This window comes from Aspergillus novofumigatus (assembly GCF_002847465.1).
Source record: "Aspergillus novofumigatus IBT 16806 chromosome Unknown P174scaffold_4, whole genome shotgun sequence".
NCBI classification, from domain to species: domain Eukaryota; kingdom Fungi; phylum Ascomycota; class Eurotiomycetes; order Eurotiales; family Aspergillaceae; genus Aspergillus; species Aspergillus novofumigatus.
In genome coordinates, this window is record NW_020194277.1 from 2,440,487 (window position 1) to 2,462,867 (window position 22,381).

The 22,381-nt window shown below is 49.5% G+C and overlaps 6 protein-coding genes across 6 annotated transcripts; 2 read left to right on the forward strand and 4 right to left on the reverse strand.

The window, feature by feature from the left end:
- The first annotated feature begins 1,424 nt into the window (after nucleotides 1-1,424).
- P174DRAFT_179692 (chromatin-remodeling ATPase CHD1) lies at nucleotides 1,425-6,247 on the forward strand. The gene has a single exon (XM_024821251.1). The coding sequence runs from the start codon at nucleotides 1,627-1,629 to the stop codon at nucleotides 6,058-6,060; it is 4,434 nt and encodes a 1,477-aa protein (XP_024682937.1). The 5' UTR covers nucleotides 1,425-1,626; the 3' UTR covers nucleotides 6,061-6,247.
- Nucleotides 6,248-7,057: 810 nt separating this feature from the next.
- On the reverse strand, nucleotides 7,058-8,625 carry P174DRAFT_406839 (C2H2-type zinc finger protein). The gene is made up of 2 exons (XM_024824118.1): nucleotides 7,980-8,625; nucleotides 7,058-7,903 (listed from the first exon to the last, which is right to left on the reverse strand). Exons 1-2 carry the CDS (start codon nucleotides 8,461-8,463, stop codon nucleotides 7,281-7,283), a joined length of 1,107 nt encoding a protein of 368 aa, XP_024682938.1. The 5' UTR covers nucleotides 8,464-8,625; the 3' UTR covers nucleotides 7,058-7,280.
- A 352-nt stretch (nucleotides 8,626-8,977) lies between these two features.
- P174DRAFT_441632 (aldo/keto reductase family protein) lies at nucleotides 8,978-10,197 on the reverse strand. The gene is made up of 3 exons (XM_024827366.1): nucleotides 10,121-10,197; nucleotides 9,628-10,060; nucleotides 8,978-9,575 (listed from the first exon to the last, which is right to left on the reverse strand). The coding sequence occupies exons 1-3, from the start codon at nucleotides 10,170-10,172 to the stop codon at nucleotides 9,095-9,097; spliced, it is 966 nt and encodes a 321-aa protein (XP_024682939.1). The 5' UTR covers nucleotides 10,173-10,197; the 3' UTR covers nucleotides 8,978-9,094.
- Nucleotides 10,198-10,431: 234 nt separating this feature from the next.
- P174DRAFT_441633 (uncharacterized protein) lies at nucleotides 10,432-11,571 on the reverse strand. The gene has a single exon (XM_024827367.1). It carries the CDS (start codon nucleotides 11,250-11,252, stop codon nucleotides 10,827-10,829), a length of 426 nt encoding a protein of 141 aa, XP_024682940.1. The 5' UTR covers nucleotides 11,253-11,571; the 3' UTR covers nucleotides 10,432-10,826.
- Nucleotides 11,572-11,671: 100 nt separating this feature from the next.
- Nucleotides 11,672-11,961, reverse strand: P174DRAFT_441634 (uncharacterized protein). Its single transcript, XM_024827368.1, has one exon. It carries the CDS (start codon nucleotides 11,946-11,948, stop codon nucleotides 11,694-11,696), a length of 255 nt encoding a protein of 84 aa, XP_024682941.1. The 5' UTR covers nucleotides 11,949-11,961; the 3' UTR covers nucleotides 11,672-11,693.
- Nucleotides 11,962-20,407: 8,446 nt separating this feature from the next.
- Nucleotides 20,408-21,937, forward strand: P174DRAFT_179915 (C2H2-type zinc finger protein). The gene is made up of 2 exons (XM_024821252.1): nucleotides 20,408-20,469; nucleotides 20,748-21,937. The coding sequence occupies exon 2, from the start codon at nucleotides 20,778-20,780 to the stop codon at nucleotides 21,636-21,638; it is 861 nt and encodes a 286-aa protein (XP_024682942.1). The 5' UTR covers nucleotides 20,408-20,469; nucleotides 20,748-20,777; the 3' UTR covers nucleotides 21,639-21,937.
- The last annotated feature ends 444 nt before the right edge of the window (nucleotides 21,938-22,381 follow it).

The window sequence follows — 22,381 nt, forward strand, 5'->3', positions numbered from 1 at the left end:
GAGATGAAGGCGATCTTGGATTCCGGTGTCACTTCGATACAGAGCTTTCCGGTACGGACGACGGGGCAAGACTTTTTACACTCTTGGCGACATTTCTATGACGATCAGCCATGTTGTAGATATGAGAGGAAGGTCTCGATTTCAATCATACCTTCGGTTTGCACTGTAGGACAGAAAGTATCATGGTAAGCAAATGCGACGCGACCACGATATCCCATCTCGGGGGGAACGAAGTAACTCACTTTGTCACTATTGACAATAGCAATACTATATAGAGTAGAAGCAATTAGCACTCAGTTCCTAAGCATCCCTAAGATTTCGGAAACCAGACTCACCGAGTAAGCTTGTCAGACATGATGCCGAAGTATCAGCTTAAAAAGCACACGCAGGCAGATAATCAACAGAGGCAAATCTCCTCGACCAAGCAAGATATAGCAGCAAGTATAGCTCTGACGTGACCTCTAGCAGATGCGTAGATGACGTCGCGACAGCTGTCCTGGCTGAATATATAGAAAAGAGCCAGAAACCCGGACAAGAAAAGCTGACAACGAGCCACCAGATATGAATGCAAGCGGAGAGGAGCGAGGTCTCTTTATGGAGGCGTCGAAAATGAGGGGCTCTCAATGGGGGGAGAGAAAACTATGTCAGGCATTGTGGGCACATTGTTGATGCCTCAGGCGACGAGTCAGTTTCTTTCAGGGTGAGTACCTCAGGCTCTACATATTATTATTTTCCCTAGCTGGTGATTGGCCCTCGGTCCGTCCCTCGAAAAATTTCTCTCTCTAAAGCCGGTCCAGGCTGGAAAATTACTGCGCCGTCCTCCGAAGCTGTGAATTTCTACCCGCCGGTGAGACTCGGCCACGTGATGACAGAGGTGCGGCCATGCCTGTTGGGGACTCGCTTGTGGGCTCACTAAACTGTATATGGTATGGACACGTCTTGCAGCCTTGAGTCTCAGGCCGCAAAGCCATCTCTTCACTGCGACTCGTCCGCCTCCCAGCCCGCAGCCCGGCGGCCAACCTTACCTCTCTTTCTTACTCCCTCATCATATTATTCTCCCATCCGTATCTGGTGTTGTTCGGTCTCTCTCCACCACCCACTTTATCATTCTTTCTCCAACACCAACCTATCAATCACTATTGATTCAACATTGTCTCGTACGTTTCTCCCTTTTTCGGGGTCACCTCGCTATGAATTGTGAGTATTTCCTTGTCTTTTCCTAGCTTTACAGCCCGTGTCCTGGTTCTGTTGGCTGGGGTACTTCTCCACGTTATCGACCCACCGATCTCAAGAATATCGTTGCATCTTTCTCTCCTCATGTCTACTGAATTATCTGAGTTGTCTGGGCTGTCTGTCGACTCTGATCCTCGTTCTGGAATTGACGCTCGCCCTCCTCTTTCACCGTCATTTCCTCCATCCTTCCTGTCGCGTTCCATCCAATCCGCCATCCAAACCATGTCCTGGCATCATACCTTGTCTCCTGTCGGCTGTCACAGGCTTCCTAACTTCCATTTGCTGGAAATGGAGTCGCGTAGTGCTGTTCTACACATGCCTGTGCCTTTCGTGCCGCTCCGACCCCGAATCAAGCTTCAATGCTGACTTTTCTCTTCATCAACAGCCACTAGCATGGTGATCCCCTCACCCTCCGATAATATTGCCAACATGGCATTGTCTAACGGCCTTTCTCCCTGCCTCACCTCGAATTCTCCAGCCGTGAATGGCGAACTGGCTGATAACAATGCCGGTTACAACCTTTCCGAACAATCAAACAATTTCACATCGTCAGAGTCATCGCCCGATGCGGAGATGGAGGATGAGTCGTATCATAGCGGCTCTCCTGATGCTGAGGGGGTTGGCAGTTACTCTGCTACGGATAGTAGCGAGAAAGGTAGCAGCCCATCCAGCATCGGAAACTCCTCGTCATCAGAGATCAAGCGTGGCATCAAACGTAAATCGTCGTCTCTGAGCGAATCAGACTTCATCAGACAGAATCCAGATTTGTATGGTCTTCGCCGTAGCGGACGAGCTCGGACAACGCGCCAGGTTGTTCAATCCACCTCCTCAGAGTCAGAGTCGGTCGTTAGGGTCTCACGCACCAAGCGTCGACGCCCGGTAGCCTCACAGCGGTCCTCGAAGCGTCCATCCCCTCCAGCCAGTCAGTCTTCCTACTCCGCGGAGTCAGACGATGACGAGTATGGCGGACCTTCTCGTACGAGCAAGGCGAAACGTCGTCGTATGCTGCAGCCAGTGTCGAACAAAGAACCTTCACTTGCTGAGATCCGGTTCTCGACGCGAACTGCGTCTCGTCGTGTTTCCAATTACAATGAAGACGATGATGATGACATGTTCTTGGATGAACCTGATGAAGTTATGGACAACTATCAGGCAAACACTGTTGAAGACGACCGTCCGGCTGTAGATGTCGTGCTAAACCATCGCCCCAAAGAGGGGGTCAGCCCAGGTGACAGCGATGTTGATGAGCACTCCTTTGAATTTTACATCAAATGGCAGGGGAAATCACATTACCATGCCACATGGGAGACTTACAAATCCCTCATCGATAACTGCCGGGGCACACGCAGAGTTGATAACTACATTCGCAAGGTGCTATCTGAAGAGCTACGTATGAACCATGACGGCGATGCCCTTCCCGAGGAGCGTGAAAAGTGGAACCTCGACCGTGAAAGAGATGTCGAGGCCATTGAAGACTACAAACAGGTTGAGAGGGTGATCGCCATGCGGGATGGTGATGAGGGAACAGAGTACCTCGTCAAATGGAAGCGGCTATTTTACGACTCTTGTACCTGGGAGAGCGAAAGTCTCGTCAGTGAGATTGCTCAACGCGAGGTCGATCGCTTCTTGGACCGTTCCTCTCATCCACCCTCGTCGGACAAGACCGAGATGAACCCTGCTACTCGCAAGCCCTTCGAACCAATTAAAGGCACACCGAGCTTTTTACAGAACGGCGAACTGAAAGATTTCCAAGTCAAGGGAGTCAACTTCATGGCCTTTAACTGGGTCAAGAACCGCAACGTCGTTCTCGCCGATGAGATGGGTTTGGGTAAAACCGTCCAGACGGTCGCTTTCATCGCGTGGCTGCGTCATGTCAGACGCCAGCAGGGACCTTTCATCGTCGTCGTCCCTCTTTCGACTATGCCGTCCTGGGCTGAAACCTTTGACAATTGGTCCCCTGATCTGAACTATGTGGTCTACAATGGCAACGAGGCCGCACGCACCATGCTCAAAGATTATGAACTCATGATCGACGGGAACCCCAGACGTGCAAAGTTCAACGTGCTCCTTACTACCTACGAGTATGTGCTCCAGGACTCGACGTTCCTGAGCCAGTTCAAGTGGCAGTTCATGGCCGTCGACGAAGCTCATCGCTTGAAGAATCGTGATTCGCAGTTGTATCTGAAGCTGCTGGAATTCAGATCCCCCGCTCGTCTCCTCATTACTGGAACTCCTATTCAGAACAATCTCGCTGAGCTGTCCGCACTCATGGACTTCTTGAATCCTGGCGTGATAGATGTGGACGTGGATATGGACCTCAACGCTGAAGCAGCTTCTCAGAAATTAGCTGCATTGACGAACGCCATCCAACCTTACATGCTTCGCCGCACGAAGTCGAAGGTTGAGTCTGACCTTCCTCCTAAAACGGAGAAGATCATTCGGGTTGAGCTTTCAGACGTGCAGCTAGAGTATTACAAAAACATTCTTACAAAGAACTACGCCGCTTTGAATGATGGTGCACAGGGTCAAAAGCAGTCACTTCTGAACATCATGATGGAATTGAAGAAGGCTAGCAATCACCCATTCATGTTCCCCAATGCTGAAGCCAAGATATTGGAAGGAAGCACGCGTCGTGAGGACATATTGAGGGCACTCATCACAAGTAGCGGCAAGATGATGCTTCTCGACCAGCTGTTGGCCAAGCTGAGACGAGATGGTCACCGCGTCTTGATCTTCAGCCAGATGGTGAAAATGCTTGACCTGCTCGGCGAATATATGGAGTCTCGTGGCTACTCGTATCAACGTTTGGACGGAACTATTCCTGCTGCTTCGCGCCGCCTGGCTATTGAGCATTTCAATGCGCCCGGCAGTAGCGATTTTTGCTTCCTTCTGTCTACTCGCGCAGGTGGTCTGGGTATCAACCTGATGACTGCTGATACTGTCATTCTGTTCGACTCAGACTGGAATCCGCAGGCTGATCTTCAGGCAATGGCCCGAGCACATCGAATTGGTCAAACCAGACCAGTCAGCGTATATCGTCTTGTTTCGAAAGATACCGTTGAAGAAGAAGTTATCGAGCGAGCTCGCAACAAGTTGCTGCTCGAGTTCATCACTATTCAAAGGGGCGTCACCGATAAGGAAGCCTCGGAGATCCAGAACAAGATGGCCCGGAGTGGCATTTCCGTTAGCGAACCGAATTCCACTGAGGACATTTCCCGTATTCTCAAACGCCGCGGTCAGAAGATGTTCGAACAGACTGGAAATCAGCAGAAATTGGAACAGCTCGACATCGATTCGGTGCTGGCCAACGCAGAATTACACCAGACAGAACAGGCCGAAGGTATTCAAGCGGACGGTGGCGAGGAATTCCTAAAAGCATTTGACTTCGTTGACATCAAAGTCGACGATCTTACTTGGGACGATATCATCCCCAAGGACCAGTTGGACGAAATTAAAGCTGAGGAAAAGCGCAAGGCGGACGAACGGTATCTCGCCGAACAGATTGAGATGAGTCGACCTCGAAAACGCAATGTTCCCGCTGATGGGCAGGACACTCGCGAAGAAAGAAAGGCTAAGCGACGAGCCAGAGCTCAGGTTACAGTCGACGAGGGGGACAGCTCTGACGAAAGTCGTCCCCACCTGGACCCCAAACGTCCCCTTAATCATAAAGAGATCCGCCATCTTTATCGGGCCCTCGTACGTTATGGAGACATCAATGAGCGCACAGAAGAATTCTTGCGGGAAGCCCGTCTTATGGATAGGGACAGGGAAACCATTGTTGCCGTTCTGCGGGAAATGTCTGATATGGCTGCCAAGCTGATCCGAGAAGACGATGCTAAGATGGAGGCGCTGGAAAAGGCAGGCAAGATGGTAACGAAGAAGGAGAGGAAGGCCGTCTTGTTCGATTTCAAAGGCGCTAACCGTTTGAATGCTCACCACATCGTGGATCGTCCGAGAGACTTGCGCATTCTGAGGCAGGTCACATCATCCGCTGCTGACGTTAAAAGCTTTCGCATTCCGGAAGCAACAAAGGCCGCGGATTATTCATGCTCGTGGGGCGCGCGCGAAGACGGCATGTTGTGCGTCGGTGTCGCCCGCCATGGATGGGGTGCCTGGACCCAGATCCGGGATGACCCGGAACTTGGACTTGGTGATAAGCTCTTCTTGGAGGAGCATCGTGTCGAGAAGAAGAATGAGCGCGCGAACGCCGATGATAAGACAACCAAAACTCCTGGAGCGGTTCACCTGGTTCGCCGGGTCGAGTATTTGCTATCAGTGCTGAGGGACAAGTTGACCAACGGCACCAATATCTCCGCCAGGAGAGCTGTCGAGAACCATCATCGCAACAACCGGGGTACCGCTCGGACCAACGTGAGCGCCAGCGTCTCGGCCTCGCCTGCGCCGTCTATCGCACGCAAGGGTCACCGTGAAGCCGACCGTTCAAGGCACCGTTCTCAGACCCATGGAGCCCGTGACAGTGTGGAGCGGAACCACACTCCATTTCGGGATTCTCGCCCAAAGTCCGGTCAAGAGAATGACCGTCCTCGTCGCAAATTGTCTGATGCCTCGAGCGAGGATATTCGTCGTCGTAAACCGAGTGAGCGTAAATCGAGCGATAACGGCAATTCCGACGAGATGCTTCGCCTCTTGTTCAAACCTATTCTTTCCTCTCTCGAGCGAGTCTCTGGTTTGACTAGGGACAGCATGACGAGCAAAGCACGCCGCGCCTCTGAGTTGCGCAACCTACTTGGCTACATTGGCGGATTCATTCGGAAGACTCTTAAAGGAGAGAATTACATGCCGTCCCTCGAGATCCGCTTGTGGTGAGTTCAGTTCAGAACCGGTCGGAAAGACAATTCGCTAACCATTTTGATAGGGAGTACGTTGCTATCAACTATTGGCCGAATAAAGAAGCCGGAGGTCGTCAACTCCAGACGATGTATCAGAAAATTGTTGCTGCGAACAATGCAACCGCCAACAAGGACGGGTCTGCGTCAACTCCATACTCTGCTAGAGATTAGACTCAGCTTTCATCCGCCGCGTCTGGCAAGGTAATCATCGATGCCCTGCCTATGAGATTATTTCTCAATCTTCTCTTTTACTCCTTTCAAGCCTCTTCTTGAGCTACATCTATGCATACGTGAAACGGCATCACATTGGCGTTTGGTCAGTTGACAAAGGTGGTTTCGAGCGGGCTTCTCATGATATGTTTGGTTTATTTATGTAAAACTCTCTGCTTTATTTGCATGTTTTCATGGTTCCCATATGGGCCTGGTCCCCCAACTTCGGGGCGTTGGGCCTCGTCATCTCTGCATCTTGTGGGGTTTGCCATTTACAGGGACCCCTCTTATGGAGTGTTGGGCCCTGTTTTGCGTTTCATGTTTCTCCAAGCCCATACTGGCCCCCCAACTGGCGTGGGCCCTATGGTGATGTCCTTTTGCATTTGTTATTTTCACTTCGTGTATCTTCTATCAAGGGGTCACTCCCTGGAGTTTGATTTCGTTTTGGGATCATTCGTCGTCTCTGGGAGATGCATTCGATGCGTTGTAGACCTCTTTTCATGTCATCTTTGATGCTTACGGTGTAGCGGCTTTTAGCGATCATCTGGGCTTGACATTGTCGGATATCTTATTCATCTGAGCTTTTTTTTTTTTGCAGGGACATGGAGAGGAAAAAAGAAGATGATTCTCATCACTCATGACTTCTGTGCTTGGTCGTGTGCTTGAAGATATTCGTAGTCTGCGTAAGATGAGTTGTAGTATCGATGTTGGACTGCCACCTGGACTAAAAGTACAGAGACTTGGTGAGATACTACCTAGGTAGTGGAGCGGTAAATTGATCTCCATATTCCCGACCTATCAAAATAATGATACAAGACATTATTGTTCGATCTGCAGATACATCCATGAACTGAAAAGTCCGATGTGCCACATTGAATCGCAAGTACGGTAGAAAATCCACAATGACGCCGAGAGCCTAACCCATGAAAGACCAGTAGAGAAGAAGTGAATACGTATACGGAGGAGACAAATTTATGCAGGACGAGATCATGGAGGAATAGACATTGAGTCGCGGCTCAGACTCGCCTCTGCTTCAGCCAGCGCTAGCTGTCCTTGCTGCACTTTCTGGACACCGTTTGCGGCATTACCTGATTCGGCTGGGAGACCCTCCGTGGCCACAACGGCACTGAACAAGCGGAGTTCGGCGTCGATGACATCGTCGAAGATGGTCTCCTTCTCCAGCCACGCCTGCTTTCTTTTCGGCCTGATCTTCTCCCATTCCTCCTTTAGCTCTTGGCCTTCCTTCTCGGCCCAGTGGATCTGCCGACGAAGCAGCCGGTAGAGATCATACGGCCGGAGCTGGAGCTCGTGCTCGTCAAACCCGATCTCGGGACCGAACTCGGGTAGCTCGAGCTCGTCGAGGTCCTCGGCGACGATTGCCTCGTCGTTGGCGATCTCGCTGAGCCTGTCTGCCTCGTTCTTCGGTTGTGATAGCTTCAGTCTGATGCGCTGGAGTTTACTGACGGGGGTTCCGGCGGGGGTTCCCATCGCGGAGGCTGGGACATTGTGGCCTTTTGGTACGGGGTCAGAGGGTCGAAGGGCTTCTGTCTCGTGGACAGTTCGCATGTGTTTGGCGAGGGCGTCTGAACGTGTGAAACTGCGGTCGCATTCTGGAGGGATTTGTTAGCTTCGCCACTCAATGGAGATTTTGACTAGCAGAACGAGGGAGGATGGGTAGGTTCTCACCTGGTAGCGCACAGTAGAATGGTTTCTCCCTCGTATGGCTCCTCATATGTGCGCGCAGTGCGTAGCCGCTCGCATGCGTTTGGCCCTTTCGAGGACAGTCGGACCACTCGCAGGAGTATCGTTTCTGTCGGTTACCGACATGATCGTTGTGGATGTGCTGGACCAGATCGTCCATGTTGCCGAGATCCCCTACGTTGCACCCCTCCCACCGACATACGGTAACCTGGTCGTTGCCCTGGCCGCTGTAGTCGTCATCCTGGCTGCCGCCTATCAGGGCCAGGAGGGTGGGAGAGTTGGGGATGTCGCCGGAGGTATCTGACGAGATCGAGGTCGAGGGGGAGGTCGGTGGGATGTCTTCTTGAAATGTGGTCGAGAGAGGAGTATTGCGATCCCACGACGCGACACCAGTGCGACGACGCTTGGAAGGAGGTAGGGTTGGGGCCGACGGCGAGAAGGGATGCTTGAGGTCTTCGCGATCCGACATTTCGTCGGACGCAATTGAGGAGAGGGGGAACCGGGAGATTCGGTCATTGGGATAGGCGTTGAAGCCGACGCCGGTGATGGAGAAGTTGAGGATTGATGTTGAACTGGATAAAAAGCTGCTACCGATAGCGCTTCAATGGCGACACTTGCGGAGTGTTGCTGATGTTTGATTCGAGTATACATGCAGCGAGCAACACGTGATGAGGCTATTCCGATCGAAGAAAAACCCGCACAAATCACCAAATCTCCTCTCTTTCTCCTATTCAGCTTCAACAACAGTCAATTGCTCGACAGCATGCCATCAATAGACTATGGCCATCGTCGAACAAACACAGCAGCTTAGCTTGGAATCTAGTGTAAGTACTATTGTTCAGCCAGCCCTTTGTTGCATGATGATTTAATCAAGAATTCTGCAATGCGGACAATCTCCAGTCCTCTGTGAGATTGCATGTTGACTATTCTACACTTGATCTGACTTATTCTCTGACTTTACCTGTATTGTATTATACATTTCACGGCAATGTGCTGACGAGATCAGGTTCATAGGATTATATACAAGGATAGCTTTCTGTTCTCAGTATCTCACATGTACCATATTCAATACAAATCTTTCCGCGACATTGAACGACTGCCTAGTACCGAGCACCGCGGACTTCATTCTCTTTGAGAATTCTGTCAAGCTCAGCCATTTCGGCATCGGATAGACGGGGAACACCCTGCAAATTCTGCGTAACCTTGTCGCTCGTTGTACCCCCAGGGATCGGAATAATGGTAGGCATACCTGGCTTGCCGCTCAGGGTCAGTATCCAGGCCAAAGCGATCTGGGCGGGTGCAGCGCCCTTGCGAGAGGCCAAGTCCTTGACCTCGTTGACAAGCTTGATGTTGTGCTTCATTGCGTCGTCCTGGTACTTCGGCAGCAACTTTCGGAAGTCACCCTCGGGAATCTCAGATAGGCTAGTGAAAGCCCCGGCCAGCACTCCGCGGCCCAGAGGCGAGTACGCGACGAGTGGTATCCCCAGTTCCGCGCAGGTCTTAGCCACGCCGTCGCTTAGGGTGTGGGTGTCCCACAGAGAGAGCTCAATCTCTACGGCGGCAATCGGGTGGACTTTGTGTCTGTTCTTGGTCATCAGTAACAGCGTAGTGGCAAATGAGAAGTAGAACGTACGCTCGCCGGATTGTCTCCGCATTCACCTCACTCAGCCCAATTCCCTTGATCTTGCCCTCCTTGACTAGCTGAGCCAGGATAGTCACCGTCTGCTCGATCGTCGTGTCAGGATCCTGCCTGGCGCACTCGAAGATATCAATCGTCTTCTTCCCGTCCAACACACGTAGACACTCATCCACGCTGCGGCGGATATTCTCCTCCGAACCATCCGGAACAAGCTGGCCCGGCTTCAAGCCGCCCTTGATACTCAGCACCACCTTGTCCGCGTTCTCGGGGTACTTCGTGAAGTATTTGTTCAGCAGATGGAGCGAGTTATACTCGGGTGTGCCGTAGAGCTCGCCGCCGTTCCAGAAGTTCGCGCCAAGGGCGAGGGCCGTGTTTAGAGTTTCGAAACATTTCTCTTCAGAAGGAGGTTGAGGGGACCATGTCATTCCTGGCCTGGTCAGTAGAGGACTCAATTGAGTGTAGAGGCGAGAATTCAATAATCACGTACTCATCATGCCGTACCCCGTGGGGCCGACTTGTTTTCCAACGAGAGACGGCATCTTTTTTTTCCCTTTCCCTTTCTTTTACTGGAGTATGTGCAATTAGATGTATCTCAGCGATTGATCTCAGGCAAAAGGTCTGGAGAAGGTGTTGTATTTATGCTTCGGCTGTCTTCGGTCAACTTGAGGAATATTAACACCGATTTCTGCATCATTCATGGTCCACCCCCGCACCCGGACACCGACAGCGGCGGACTTAGCTGTCTTATCACCGCCAAGCTTACACACTGTGGCTCTGTCCATCTTCCATCTATTTCTATGAGTAAGTCCGGGGAAAGGGGCGGTTATCGAGAACCTTGAAAGCTGCGATTACCCTGGTTGCTCGCTGTCCGACAACAGTCGGACTTAAAAAACATCACGGATCATGGTGCGAATGCCAATGTCTACAGAGTGCAGACTGTACAGGTATGAAAGACGAAGTAGGGGAGGACAACAATGCTAGATCTTGGTTCAGATTTACTTTTTATTATCTATCGCTGACTCGTACATAACCTGCCATCATAACTCATTAACATCTACCACGCTGAAGCGTTTATCGCCCCTGAAGAAGGGCACCATCAAGAGAAGAGCCAACAGAAACCCGCAAAACAGATGACCATCCATTCTCGATAGACCAAAAACCATTATTATTCAGTAACTCAAAGCCAGAACGTCTCAAAATAGCGTAAGCTCATCCTGAGTGAGGAATGCCTCGTGGAACTTGTCGATCATTGTGGAGAGGACATCATCCACGATCCCGACGGGGTCCGGTGTGTCCTCAGTCTGCTCGTTACCCGAGTCGTTCTTGGGTTTGTCGACGATGGAGGCGTTGTTCTCTTCTGTGACGGTGCTACTGGGGCTGTTGCTGTCGTCGATGACGTCGGAGTCCTCCAGCTTCTTCTTCCAGTCGTCTAGCTTGTTCAGGGCGCCGAGACCGAGTGAATCGAAGATATCCTTCATAAGCTTGTCGCGGTATTCTCCGTTTGAAGGGACTACTCTCTGCGGAGCTGTTAGTCGTCGGGTAGTATGTATAGGGGCAAGGGGGAAAGAGACGTACGGGACTAGCAGATCTCGAGTGGATATCAGATCTTGACAGGCCATTTCCTGACTTGGAGACGGGACGAGACGACCCCAGGGAGGATAGGGCTAGGATGGTCAGGAGGAGGAAGTTCAGGAGCATCGATGACCGCGTCGACTGCGACATGTTGAGCGACTGAGTGGATAGAGACTGTAAGGTCTTGTGGCTTGTGGCTTGTTTCGGTGATGTAGAATGATGATATCTTGACAATCCAGTTGATCTCGTCGAGGATGATGTGGATGGATGATGTTTCTGGCAACGATTGCAACGATCGTCGAGCACTTCATATACCCCATGCATTCCCGGATCCTCCCTTGCACGGTCGATCTGCCGCCGTCAGGAATGCGGGAGTGGCTGGGAAGCAACGGCCACAAAGGCTAGGATTCCTCCGACTACCTGCCACGCTTCGAGATCGGTCGATATCTGCTAGTGCGGCTGGTGATAAGATGGAATACATGGTAACCTCATTGTTGTGGCGCATAACTGGAATGATGCGCCTGGGGAAAGAATTGTAGACATAGTCTATATGTTCGTCTCTGCAGTTTAGTTGATGGCTGTAATATTTCGCAGAAGGTACTAACCTTGGCCTGGTCCTCGGGAGATGGATGAAGGGGTGCAGAGGTGGCCGGCTCTGACATTCCAGTCTGCAACACCCATACCACTAGTGCAAGACTATTCTCGCCACTGAACATCATGGCACCCGCCTCTAATATCCACATTTTCAAGAGTTTATAGCAGTTAGGGTTCATTCGTGAATGATAGAACATCGCATAGCATGGCGGTTGACCTATGTAGTGGCATAACTACCATTAATAGCATTCACAGCTGTGGTCTAAATGTGTTGCCCCCTCTATCGGATAATAGGCCCGGTCACACTGATTGGTCTTGACGGTCAGTTCGACAGTAGACATGTTAAGCTTGTAACTATACTGGAGTCTGAACAATGGGCGCAGTGGAAGCCGGACGATCTCCCGCAGTCACCCGAACAGACTGAAGCCATGGACTCCTGCCAGAGTTGCAGTCAATACCAACTCATGTTAGATCGTCCAGTCCTCTTCCCTTGAAAAGTATTATCTTTTACCGCCTCAACCCGCAGAGAATCGCCCAACTGGGGAATCATCTGGAACAGCCCAGGATTACACCACAAGCGACCTCAGTATTGGGATGTTGGCGGTACTGAACCGCTCGCGTGAGCTGGGTGTTCATATCCACGTCGCAGTCAACAATGCACTGACGGAGATCAAGATCAGGTGAGTCGATCACGTATGCGACTGTCGATTGTGGTGCGCCGGCAGGAATGGAGGCGACGAGGATGGCGGAACGGGTGTGGAATGAGATGGCTGAGAGAAGTGAGCATCAGCAAGAGTTAAAGTAATCGATCCATGATCTGTGTTAAGTCTCCTGATTGTACGGGAGGTCACGAAGGTCTGTCTGGTGCCACTCACTCAGGTCTTGTCAATTCTCCAATAGCGACTCGTCGCCTGGTGTTTGTCCATGGTCCTCTGATGTATAGACCTTTGGACAGTGGTATACTTGGAGACTAGGTTGTGCGACAGACCGTTTTCTGGTTTTCTTGGACGGATTCCATTGACGGAATGAGTAGAGGTTGGGTTTATTCACTTGAACTGGTTGATTGTAGTGTCAGTAGAGATATCTGGAAGGCAGTGTGTAAGACTAGCTACCTGGGCGGCATCATACCTCCTGCACAAGACTGCTCTATCTTGTTTTGAGTCAGTAAATCATTGCTGGGTTGTAGCTCAATGCAAGTCCAGATTGCAACTAGTTTGAACGTCCTTCAAGTCCATTAATCCAGAATCCCATTCCCTGAGCACCCAAGAACTACAGACTACGAATAGGCAAGACACAGCAGCTGCAAGTTTGCTCGTAACCCTGTTGAGGTTGCATCGAAGGCCTGCGATGCAAACCATGTCTCTGCTGCACAAGTACTTTGTATATCCAAGCCACAACAAACAACCTGTACTTCTTTCGAGAGGGATTGCCTCGCCTCTCAATGCCACCTTATAAGGGTATGCCAACTTTCAGAAGCCCCGAGGAGATAGCCCGTACTCTGTAGGCCCCTGCTTAGCGTCCTTGTCAACCAACCCGAGCCAATGACGGAGCATGGGTAACTCATAGTGACATAGATCGCAAACGCAGCTGTATGTCCAACATGTGGATGACAGTGACAAGAGGACAGCTGCGCCTACTAGGCAGAAACATTCTTGACGCGATATGATCCATCTCCGCGAGTGAAGCTTGTCAGTGTTGCTAGGTGTTGAAGTGATACGGCTGCATCGTACGAGTCAAATCCATGGATAGTGCCATATCTCCGTTGTTTCAGTTTCCTTAGCGCATAAACTATGAACATACGGAGTAGATACTCAGCTCATAATGTCAGCGAAACCCTGCCCTGACATTTCCTCGTAGGCTCGTACTCCATCTAACCCACTTCGGCCCTCATCCGGACAACCCTAGTCAAAGGCGCAAGGGCCCCACCAGCTAACTACTGGTATTCGTATGCATCTACGTAAGTTGGCGGTTCATTAAAGTTATCGAATCATCAAGCGAGGACGCCATGAGGCTAGTGATGCAGGAGTAGGGCGCCTCGGGGGGGGTTCTACCACGTACCTAGGTATTCCGTAATGAATGAGGCCCTGTGGCTTACGTACTGGCGCATGACCAAGCCACAGGTAGAGCGCTAAGTGCATCAGCATACGTAGGCCCTGGTATCAGGGCCTAAGTCTACCCAGTAAACATCTGGTATCAGCCATGAAGCTATCTAACTATCTTGGTGCTAGACGCCGCCTTTCTGATTCTGGGAGCGTCTATGGCTCTACGCGTGGCCACGGGCAGGTCGACAACCCCCACCGAGTGACGTTTCTGCTTACGCAGCTTATTGCAACTAAGCTTTGGCTTGTCTTTGACTTTGTTGTGAGGTCTGGCTTTGTCTCGTGTTCTAGGATCTTTTCTTTTGTTTTCTTTTCCTTTCTTTCCTTTTTGGGTCTGTCGAGTTCATTTTTTTGGGTTCACACGGAAGTCTCCTATCTGATGTGGGCTGTTGCACTGGTGGTTTTGTTTGCTTGTTCGACGCTAACTGGATACTCCATCGTCAAGTCTCTAATAGGCTGTTCAGCAATATGGATGTCAAAATAAAAAATATGAAATGCGAATAGGACAAACAAGAGAGTCAGTTTCTCTGCTCCACAACCTGCGTGAGGGGAAATGCAAGTCCCACAATCCAATTTGGCTGACTCGAGTGCCAGTTCCTGTATCAAGGACAATGCCCCACGTTTACAAATGAATTACAGGGTACGCATTACGTTAGCGGAAATATTGCGATTTCATTACATTACCCGGATACAGTACAAGTTAGGTAGTTAGAACCCGCTGCAGCCAGGGTTTGGGCCCAAACTTTGAGAGAAGACCCTGAAGATCTCGACTCAATGATTACTCCTTACCTATTCAGCCAAGGCATTTGAATAGCAACAGAACCTAAATAGAACTGACCATCAATGTAAACACCCTGTTCTCCGTACAATGTTGTCATAGTATTCAATTAGCAATGTCTATCCAGAAAGTCCTCAGAAAACAATCTTGGAATATCCCAGACCAGTCCTGATCGAGATCCTGCCCGGTCCGTCTTCACGGAATTACGGATATTCTCCGGGTTAACTTAGTCCAAGCGATCTCAGGGTCTGGGCCTCTTTTCCCCCGTCGTGGCGGGTTCAACTGGAGCTTCGGCAGAAATATGATTGCATTTGTCCGACGCTGTGATCGCCGGGATTCACATCTCAGCAGGGCTCCCGCCCTACTGCCTGGTTGCCTTGTAAATGTCTCCTAATTTCTTGACATCATTCCGGTTACACTGCAGACGCTGGTTCTATCGAGTCCAAACGGGACCAACAGAGTCGTAGAAGATCGCATGAACAAGGTAGTGCAGCAGCTGTACGTAGCCTGGCAGTTGTTCTATGTGGTAGCGACAAGCTGAGCCTGCGAAAGGTAAGACAAGGACCCTTGTTTAGGATTCAAGTGGGACTCACCGGAGATAAACACCACTCGAATCCTAAATCCACACGGCTGGCCTAATCCCCGGCTTACTGCAAGTACCAGTGTCAGTGTCAGTGTCGCCAGCTGAAGAAGAGGCGCAAATGCCTACGTATGCAACGCGCCACCGAAATCTAAAGAGATTGACCATGAGACCATTAAGGATTGAGCGCCTTCAAGGGTCCCGAAAAGGAAAAAGAAAAGTAGAATTAGTCTTTCACAGGGTTTCTGGTTCTAACCACTTGTAAGCCTCCGATCTGGCGTATGTTGGCAGTCAGGCTAATTTTAGGGCTGAGAACTGAGACAGGGTCAGAACTTTGGGGCAGGGTAGCCAGAGTATCTAAGCCGAAGTCGGCGACTTACATGCTGATTCCGACTGACATGGGGCCATGGGCTAGAGCTCAGCGTACAGTTGCGGTTGGATTTGAGGGTCTTGACTGCACAATGTATGACTGATTTGTAATGTTTCATCTTCCAGACAAGCCTGACAAAAAATTGCGATCTGGACTCGATTGAGGTTGGGCTGCATGGGATTATTGGGAACGGTGGGGACTATTTGGGTGTAGACAGGACGGGTTGCTCTGCGTTGCATCAGCCCTGAGAATGGTACGCTAGGTGTGTTCTGTAAATCAGTCGTAGGAAATATCTTACCGTACGATAATCGGCTGGTGGAGTACCTATGTGCCTGGCCGAATACGAATACGACGGGTACGAGGTAAGCCTCGGCGTCGGCACTTGTGGTAATCTGTATCCGTTATTCGTGTTACTGGACAAAGGTCAACAATAGTAATGGGAGATGAGTTAACTTTTATCTGGTAGTCCGTTGCCGGTGAGACGATGAGCCGTCTCACTAATCAGTGCAGCACAGCTAGGGTCTTCAACTCATCTGAATCTAGACAGTAGAATAGTCGGTAGTATTTAGGGGCACTGTGAAAACTGGAAACATTCAAGCGGCATTAGATAGCCCCAAGCTAGTGTAGGGACTACGTAGTCCGCTTTAGCCTTTGCTACTCAACCCCATGATCCAAGGTGGCTTGATCCGTACCGGTTAGAGGCTTAGAGCAGAGTTGTGGTATACGTAACCCTCGACGCGGCTGCGATGCTTGCCCTTTCCTTCGCATCAGGTCCAGCTCTGGAAGGTGATGTGCTTACAGTTCCTCGCAGTTACGGCAAGATGTACGATCAAGTCACTGAGCGTGTCGGCACAGCCCCGATACCGGTCTTATGATGACAATCGCTCCTACCCCTCTATGCGGGAGTCAGTGATGTTGATGAGCAGTGTCTAGACTCTCAGCGAGTGATGATCAGCGCTTTGGTCGAATCTTGGCGACGTGTCAATTTCCTCATCAGCTTAGCCGTTATCGTCATATGTCACCTGCCGTTATGTGTTAAGTATTCTCACGTTTGGTTTAGATATGGGTTTGCGCTTGTGAAAGACGGGACGGGCTTCCAGGGAAAAGAGGGACATCCAAGGAGTCTAAGACACATGCGCCATGCTCCGAAGGAAAGTATATCATTTTGCTGAATTACCCCTGCATAACAACAGTAATAGCTCGCGTGCTTGTGTTAATGACTTTTTCACTCTTCTGCGCCGAAACCATCATGACATCTAAAGGAGTCAGATCATGGGGTGAGACGCAGAAGCTTCAAAGAAGTGTTCCCGCTGACTGCTAACCTCCTGACGCGTATGTTGCAATTATGTGGAGTAATTCTTTCGGCAATAATGGGAATGGCCTGACCTCTGAAGCTAAACAGTTGCGACACCGGACAGGCCAGTTTGAGATTAATGATACCTAAGCCCGAGCTCATTATCTTAATGGAGTTATGGGCGGCTGCTCAACCATCAAGTCAACGTGGACAACGCGTATGCGCGGTTCGTCATGTGTCCAGAGGAACTTGCTGGGTTTAGGAGCACTGCTCAGCATGGACATCATGATCATCTAGCAGAAAGGGAAACTAGACCACGACAAGGACACACCTATCATCAAGCGAGTTATGTTGTCCCTTAACCAAATCAGGGTCTGCTTGTGGCTTGTGGCTTCTGGTTCGTTCAAACAGTTCGATGAGTAGATGAGGACTTAACCCATCATGGGTCCAAACCAGCGGTATGAGACTAGATCTGAAGCTATTTGTTGCTCTCAAGATAGTCTGGTTTTCCAGAACACTAATGGAATGAAATGAGTGGGACAGAAAACAGAGAAGTGCAAGTTGACACACTACCTAGACTGCACTGGAAAACAATTGGGTTGAAAGAGACAGGTAAGATACACCTTAGTGGAGCTCAGCCACATACAGGAAGGAACAATTACTTACATACAGCCGTACTCGGCTTACCCACGTCTGACCATAACAAACCCGAGACGGGCGGACAAGAGTACCCAAAAAGGATTTGATAATCATTTTTGATTATCTGATATACAATCAAACTCGGCATTCGCAATTATGTTGGCCGAGACACAACGATATAAGTCATTTCGGCTGAGAAGCGAAGAGGGCTTTTAAGGAACTCTCCAATAATTCAGTAATTACCTCCTGACGACTCAATGCACGAAATGTTGTTTGACCACTGCATTTGCACGACATTAGAAAGGATGGGAACCTGTATGGGTAAAAGCTTGTCCGGTGATATTTTACAGGGCAGGTACGGAGCGGAGGGGAACAAACCCTGGTCATAATGATAGGCAAAAGGACTTTCTTCCCAGCACAAGCTGCCAAAACTGCTTATCAGGACAAAGCACAATCGACATACCTAGATTTAATCTGATAATTAGAGTATTCGGTTTCTGACTCTTTCACCACTGATCCAGGCAGTAAATAATCGAATGGACCTCATGAGCAATGCCTATGTACTTGTTTTTGGTAATCCCAATATTTTACTTAAGGTTTCCGGTATGCTCCTGCCGGAAGGTGCCCTGGTAAGAAGAAGCTAAGTATTTGAGTTTCTGCCTCCAAGTTTCTTTATTTACATGCAGAAATTTCCTTCCGGAGGAATACAGTGTCTACGTATTATTATTTAGTTAATTAACTAAGGTACCACTCTGCACCCAAGACTCCAGACTCCTATGTTTATAAATGCTAAGGACGCCAGCAATCTGTTTCTCTCTTATCATTGGTATGCCAGCCTACCCTAATCAATCTTGAGTTAGTCGCTTCTACTAGGAGCAGGGACTTTTGGAACTTTTAGTCCCTTCCACAAGACACCACAATGATACCACATCAACGGCACTACAGCCGACCTAACCGGGGACCAATCCCTTACCTCGAATCTCATCCTGTTTGCTTAAAATAATATCTACAGTATTAATCTATTTATTTACTCCTTTGCTAGACTATCTGCTGACGACGGACACACGTATCAGCCAGGGGCGCAGCCAATGGTGGTGGAGCGATAAATCTGGTTTGAACGGGGGGTTCTGAGGGTTCTGCAGATGAAGGGTCTACAGTCTATACTTCACATAGGTAGTAAAGTATTACTACAACGGAGGATTAAATATCAGAACAATTCATGATCTAATACTCATACCTATCTTCTCTTCACTCAGCATCATGGTACTATTGTATGCTGCCTGCGGTCTGTGGTACCTTTCTTCTTAGGTAAGGTAGACCATCAGATTAAACATGTACCAGAGAATACAAGTACGTACCTGACAAACCCCTCTGGCGTAGTCAGCGGAGTAATTGACCCCCGTAGACTAAAGCTCACAAACCCACAATACTGTGGCTATTCCCTTGGTAGACCCCATAACTTTTTGTTAGTTGTTACCGGACCCCAGTATCAAGTATCGGCCAACTAGTGTGCCCAAGTTCTGGGTGTACTTCGGAGATGCCTGAGCCACATTTAGGCCATGGACCACGGAGTAATCTTCCTAGAAACTCCTTGACAAAGCGTATGCATGTGTTCCATATTTCGCAATTCACATCAGACAATATACAGTGAGATAGACACTGATTTCTATTGTCGTACCTTGGCAAATTTACTTCAAGCTGTATACTTGCTTTTAATAGGGGTAAGACCATAGTTACTTGTCCAAACCACGGCTGACCTAAGACCATTTATCTATCTACATACCAAAATAATACATACATCTATTGCATCCATCTGGATTGATTATTGGGTATTCTGTCTTTAGCATTCTACAAATGAAGATGCCTATTTTCAGCTCCACTCCCTCCACTAGTGCTGTGGATTCTGTATTCTTGCACTCAAAACCACCAAGCCACTAGTTTAACCATTGCTCACTGACTTTCAGCATGGCCAGAGCTCCTCCGAAGACCCTGGACGGGTTTCAAGATGCTCCTGCTAACCTCTGTAGTCAGTCTTCGTCGTCGTCGCCGTCGTCGTTGCCGTTGTCGTAGTCTTCTACTTCTTCTTCCTTTAATACTCTTTGGATTCATATTCCTCTCTCTGTGCCCCATCTCTCCCTTCTCTGACTTCCTGTCATTCATCACCTTTTCTCCGATCATCGATCTGATTTCCGCTTCTCTGGCCCCTCTACTCTCTTTTTTTCTTTCCTAATCCGACACTTCCGTTCCCCTCCTCTATAATCACTCCCACATATATCGTCCATCATTGACATATCATCTCTGCTCCTTTTTACCAAGCAATTATCGGACTAGTTCCTCATCGAGGGATCTATCGGCCATTCAGTCTGCTATCTTCATCGATTCTGTCATCATTTGGTGACCATCTCAACTACCGCTAAATTCATCATCGCGCATGAACTAGAAAATATTGGGCCCTTTTTAACTTTCTGGCATCGGTATTTTTCTCGCCTCGCATTTTGCAACAATCCTGCATCAAGCGTTTCCAGAGCAATTTTGTCGAGTTTTCTCTCTGGTGCATAAGGCGAGCGGTACGACCGGCCCAAATCGAAACCTCTGTCAAGGGCATCGCAGCGCTCCAACAATCGATTTCTTTCTGCCAGGAGAACAGGGGGATTTGCTCTGTGATAACTGCTCCATACCGACTTCTATCGGTTGGCGGTGGATCGTTCTTGGCCCTTGGCTCTTCTCTCGATTGAAAGGGCTGTGTAAGACCCATCCGGGAATCCAGCAGCGTCAAGACAGCAGACGGTAAGGCAGAGACGCCTTAGTTGACTTGCCAGGCTTCTGTTGTCCGATCCGCGCAATCAATTGCGCTCTCTGCAGATCTGGTCGTGTTACACGAGCAAAGGAACAGACATATTCAGACAGCTGGTTCGTCCGCCTTCTTTTCATCCCAAGATTCCTCTTTTTTGAAGGTTTCCTGTGCCTTCTTCCCTGGTTTTGTCTTCTTCCTCTTCTTCTCTCTTTGGGTATTTTCGTCTGGGATGGACGAGCGGTCTTTTGTGGCCTCAGTCATACAGTCTTGGACTTGTTCATGAACGAAGGGAGAATGGGGGAGAAAGCAAGCTGGGGGAGATCAAACATGGACTGAGTGTTTATAACAGACAACAAGCCAGAACGAAGAGCTAATCAGTCATCCTTTAATTTAGGTGCAGTCAGTAAGACTGCTGGGTCATGAGATGGCCAGTTGCAAGTCAAGCTTCGTTTCCATTTTGAACAATGATGACCACCCATCATTTGCAGTTCGATCGAGCCCTGGGGTCTCCAGACAGCCATCCACCTCTTCATCATATTCGCATCAGTCAGAGCAACAGCCACGAACTTTGTTACCCGACTACAGCTATGGAGCTCCCTACACAGAGTCTACTGCACGATCTCCTGGCAGGGTAACACGACAACCATTTGATCCAGTTTCGGAAGCGATGCAGCCCGCGTCGCCGGGCTCCTCTGATTGCTCTTCCTATGACTACATCACTCAGAACAGCGCGGTCAGTTACTATCGCTCTGGCCGACAAGACTCGTACGCTTATTCCCCTCCCACGATTGCACCCGCTGAGAAGCGTCTGAGCGGCCACTCGGTGTCTGAACCCCCGTCCCCGCCGCGATCCATTGGCGGATCTAAAGATGGAGCCGGTGCCAAAGGGACCAGAAAGAACAAATACCCTTGTCCGTTCGCGGCCAGCCACGGATGTTCAGCGACCTTCACCACTTCGGGCCACGCCGCACGCCACGGCAAAAAACACACGGGAGAGAAGAGTGTGCATTGCCCCATATGCAACAAGGCCTTTACTCGAAAGGATAACATGAAACAACATATCCGAACTCACCGCACACATTCAGAAGACATGCCTTCGGGAACAGGCGACCGCGATGGCGAGGCTGCCAGCAGCCGGTGGGCACCGGGGCGAACGAGCCCACCATATAGCCATTCGCGGTCGACGAGTCAGTCGCAGACGGATGGGAATGTCTATCACCGCAGTACGAGTACCATGAATATGACGACGTCTAGCGGAAGCCAACGTCGGCATTCGCCTTACTGAGTTGATGACTCCGCATGGGTTGATAATGAGAAGCCATGTCTGAGGTGAAAATGAGTTGAAGAGAAATAAAGAGAATTCATGAGAAGGTTTTAAGGCACACACTGGGGGGGTGCCATATTTTCTATATTCTATCCACATTTACCTCCTATTCAGGAGGACAATCAGCCTCAACAGGTCTGGCTTTTGATTCCTTTGGAGTCACGGCGTTTGATATATCAAAGAGGTGCAAATGGTGGCTGCTGTGCAGCACCCTTTCTTTGGTACATTTTTTTCATCTCAAAGTTTTTTGACTTCTACCGTCTGAGAAAAGATGGAGAAAGACGGCTAGCATTATTTCTACGGATTCCGGTCGGGTGGAACGACTCGTATATACCATGTATCATCTTCCTGCGTGATTTCCCGGTCGAATGGACTGTTGTTCATATTTGGATTTGTGAGACCAGCTTTTCAGCTTTTTTTTTTTTTTTTTTTTTTTTTCATTTTTCATTTTTCATTTTCCTCCATATCCCTTTTCCTTCTGGGTGCATACCATGACGCGTGACCTGAGGATGTCCATGAAAGGCCTTTGCCGCCATGTACAGTACTCTATTTTGATTTGATGATGGTCAGCAAAAGGACGCTATCATCCCTAAATGATACGAGATATCATTCTCACTTACGATACGAATCGTTGCTGCGTATTATTCCTATACTGGTCTTTGAACATAGCTCTCTCATAGTTTGGTCGAGTAGAAAGCGACAAA

What these genes read in the sequence shown, in the direction of transcription:
- P174DRAFT_441634 (XM_024827368.1), bottom strand. Translation starts at nt 11,948, where the DNA reads ATGTGGATATTAGAGGCGGGTGCCATGATGTTCAGTGGCGAGAATAGT.
- P174DRAFT_406839 (XM_024824118.1), bottom strand. Translation starts at nt 8,463, where the DNA reads ATGTCGGATCGCGAAGACCTCAAGCATCCCTTCTCGCCGTCGGCCCCA. An exon ending in ATTCTACTGTGCGCTACCAG is followed by an intron (nt 7,904 to 7,979) that starts GTGAGAACCTAC and finishes AAATCCCTCCAG; the next exon opens with AATGCGACCGCAGTTTCACA.
- P174DRAFT_441633 (XM_024827367.1), bottom strand. Translation starts at nt 11,252, where the DNA reads ATGGCCTGTCAAGATCTGATATCCACTCGAGATCTGCTAGTCCCGTAC.
- P174DRAFT_179915 (XM_024821252.1), top strand. Translation starts at nt 20,778, where the DNA reads ATGGCCAGTTGCAAGTCAAGCTTCGTTTCCATTTTGAACAATGATGAC.
- P174DRAFT_441632 (XM_024827366.1), bottom strand. Translation starts at nt 10,172, where the DNA reads ATGCCGTCTCTCGTTGGAAAACAAGTCGGCCCCACGGGGTACGGCATG. An exon ending in CACGGGGTACGGCATGATGA is followed by an intron (nt 10,061 to 10,120) that starts GTACGTGATTAT and finishes TGACCAGGCCAG; the next exon opens with GAATGACATGGTCCCCTCAA. An exon ending in GCGGAGACAATCCGGCGAGC is followed by an intron (nt 9,576 to 9,627) that starts GTACGTTCTACT and finishes GACCAAGAACAG; the next exon opens with ACACAAAGTCCACCCGATTG.
- P174DRAFT_179692 (XM_024821251.1), top strand. Translation starts at nt 1,627, where the DNA reads ATGGTGATCCCCTCACCCTCCGATAATATTGCCAACATGGCATTGTCT.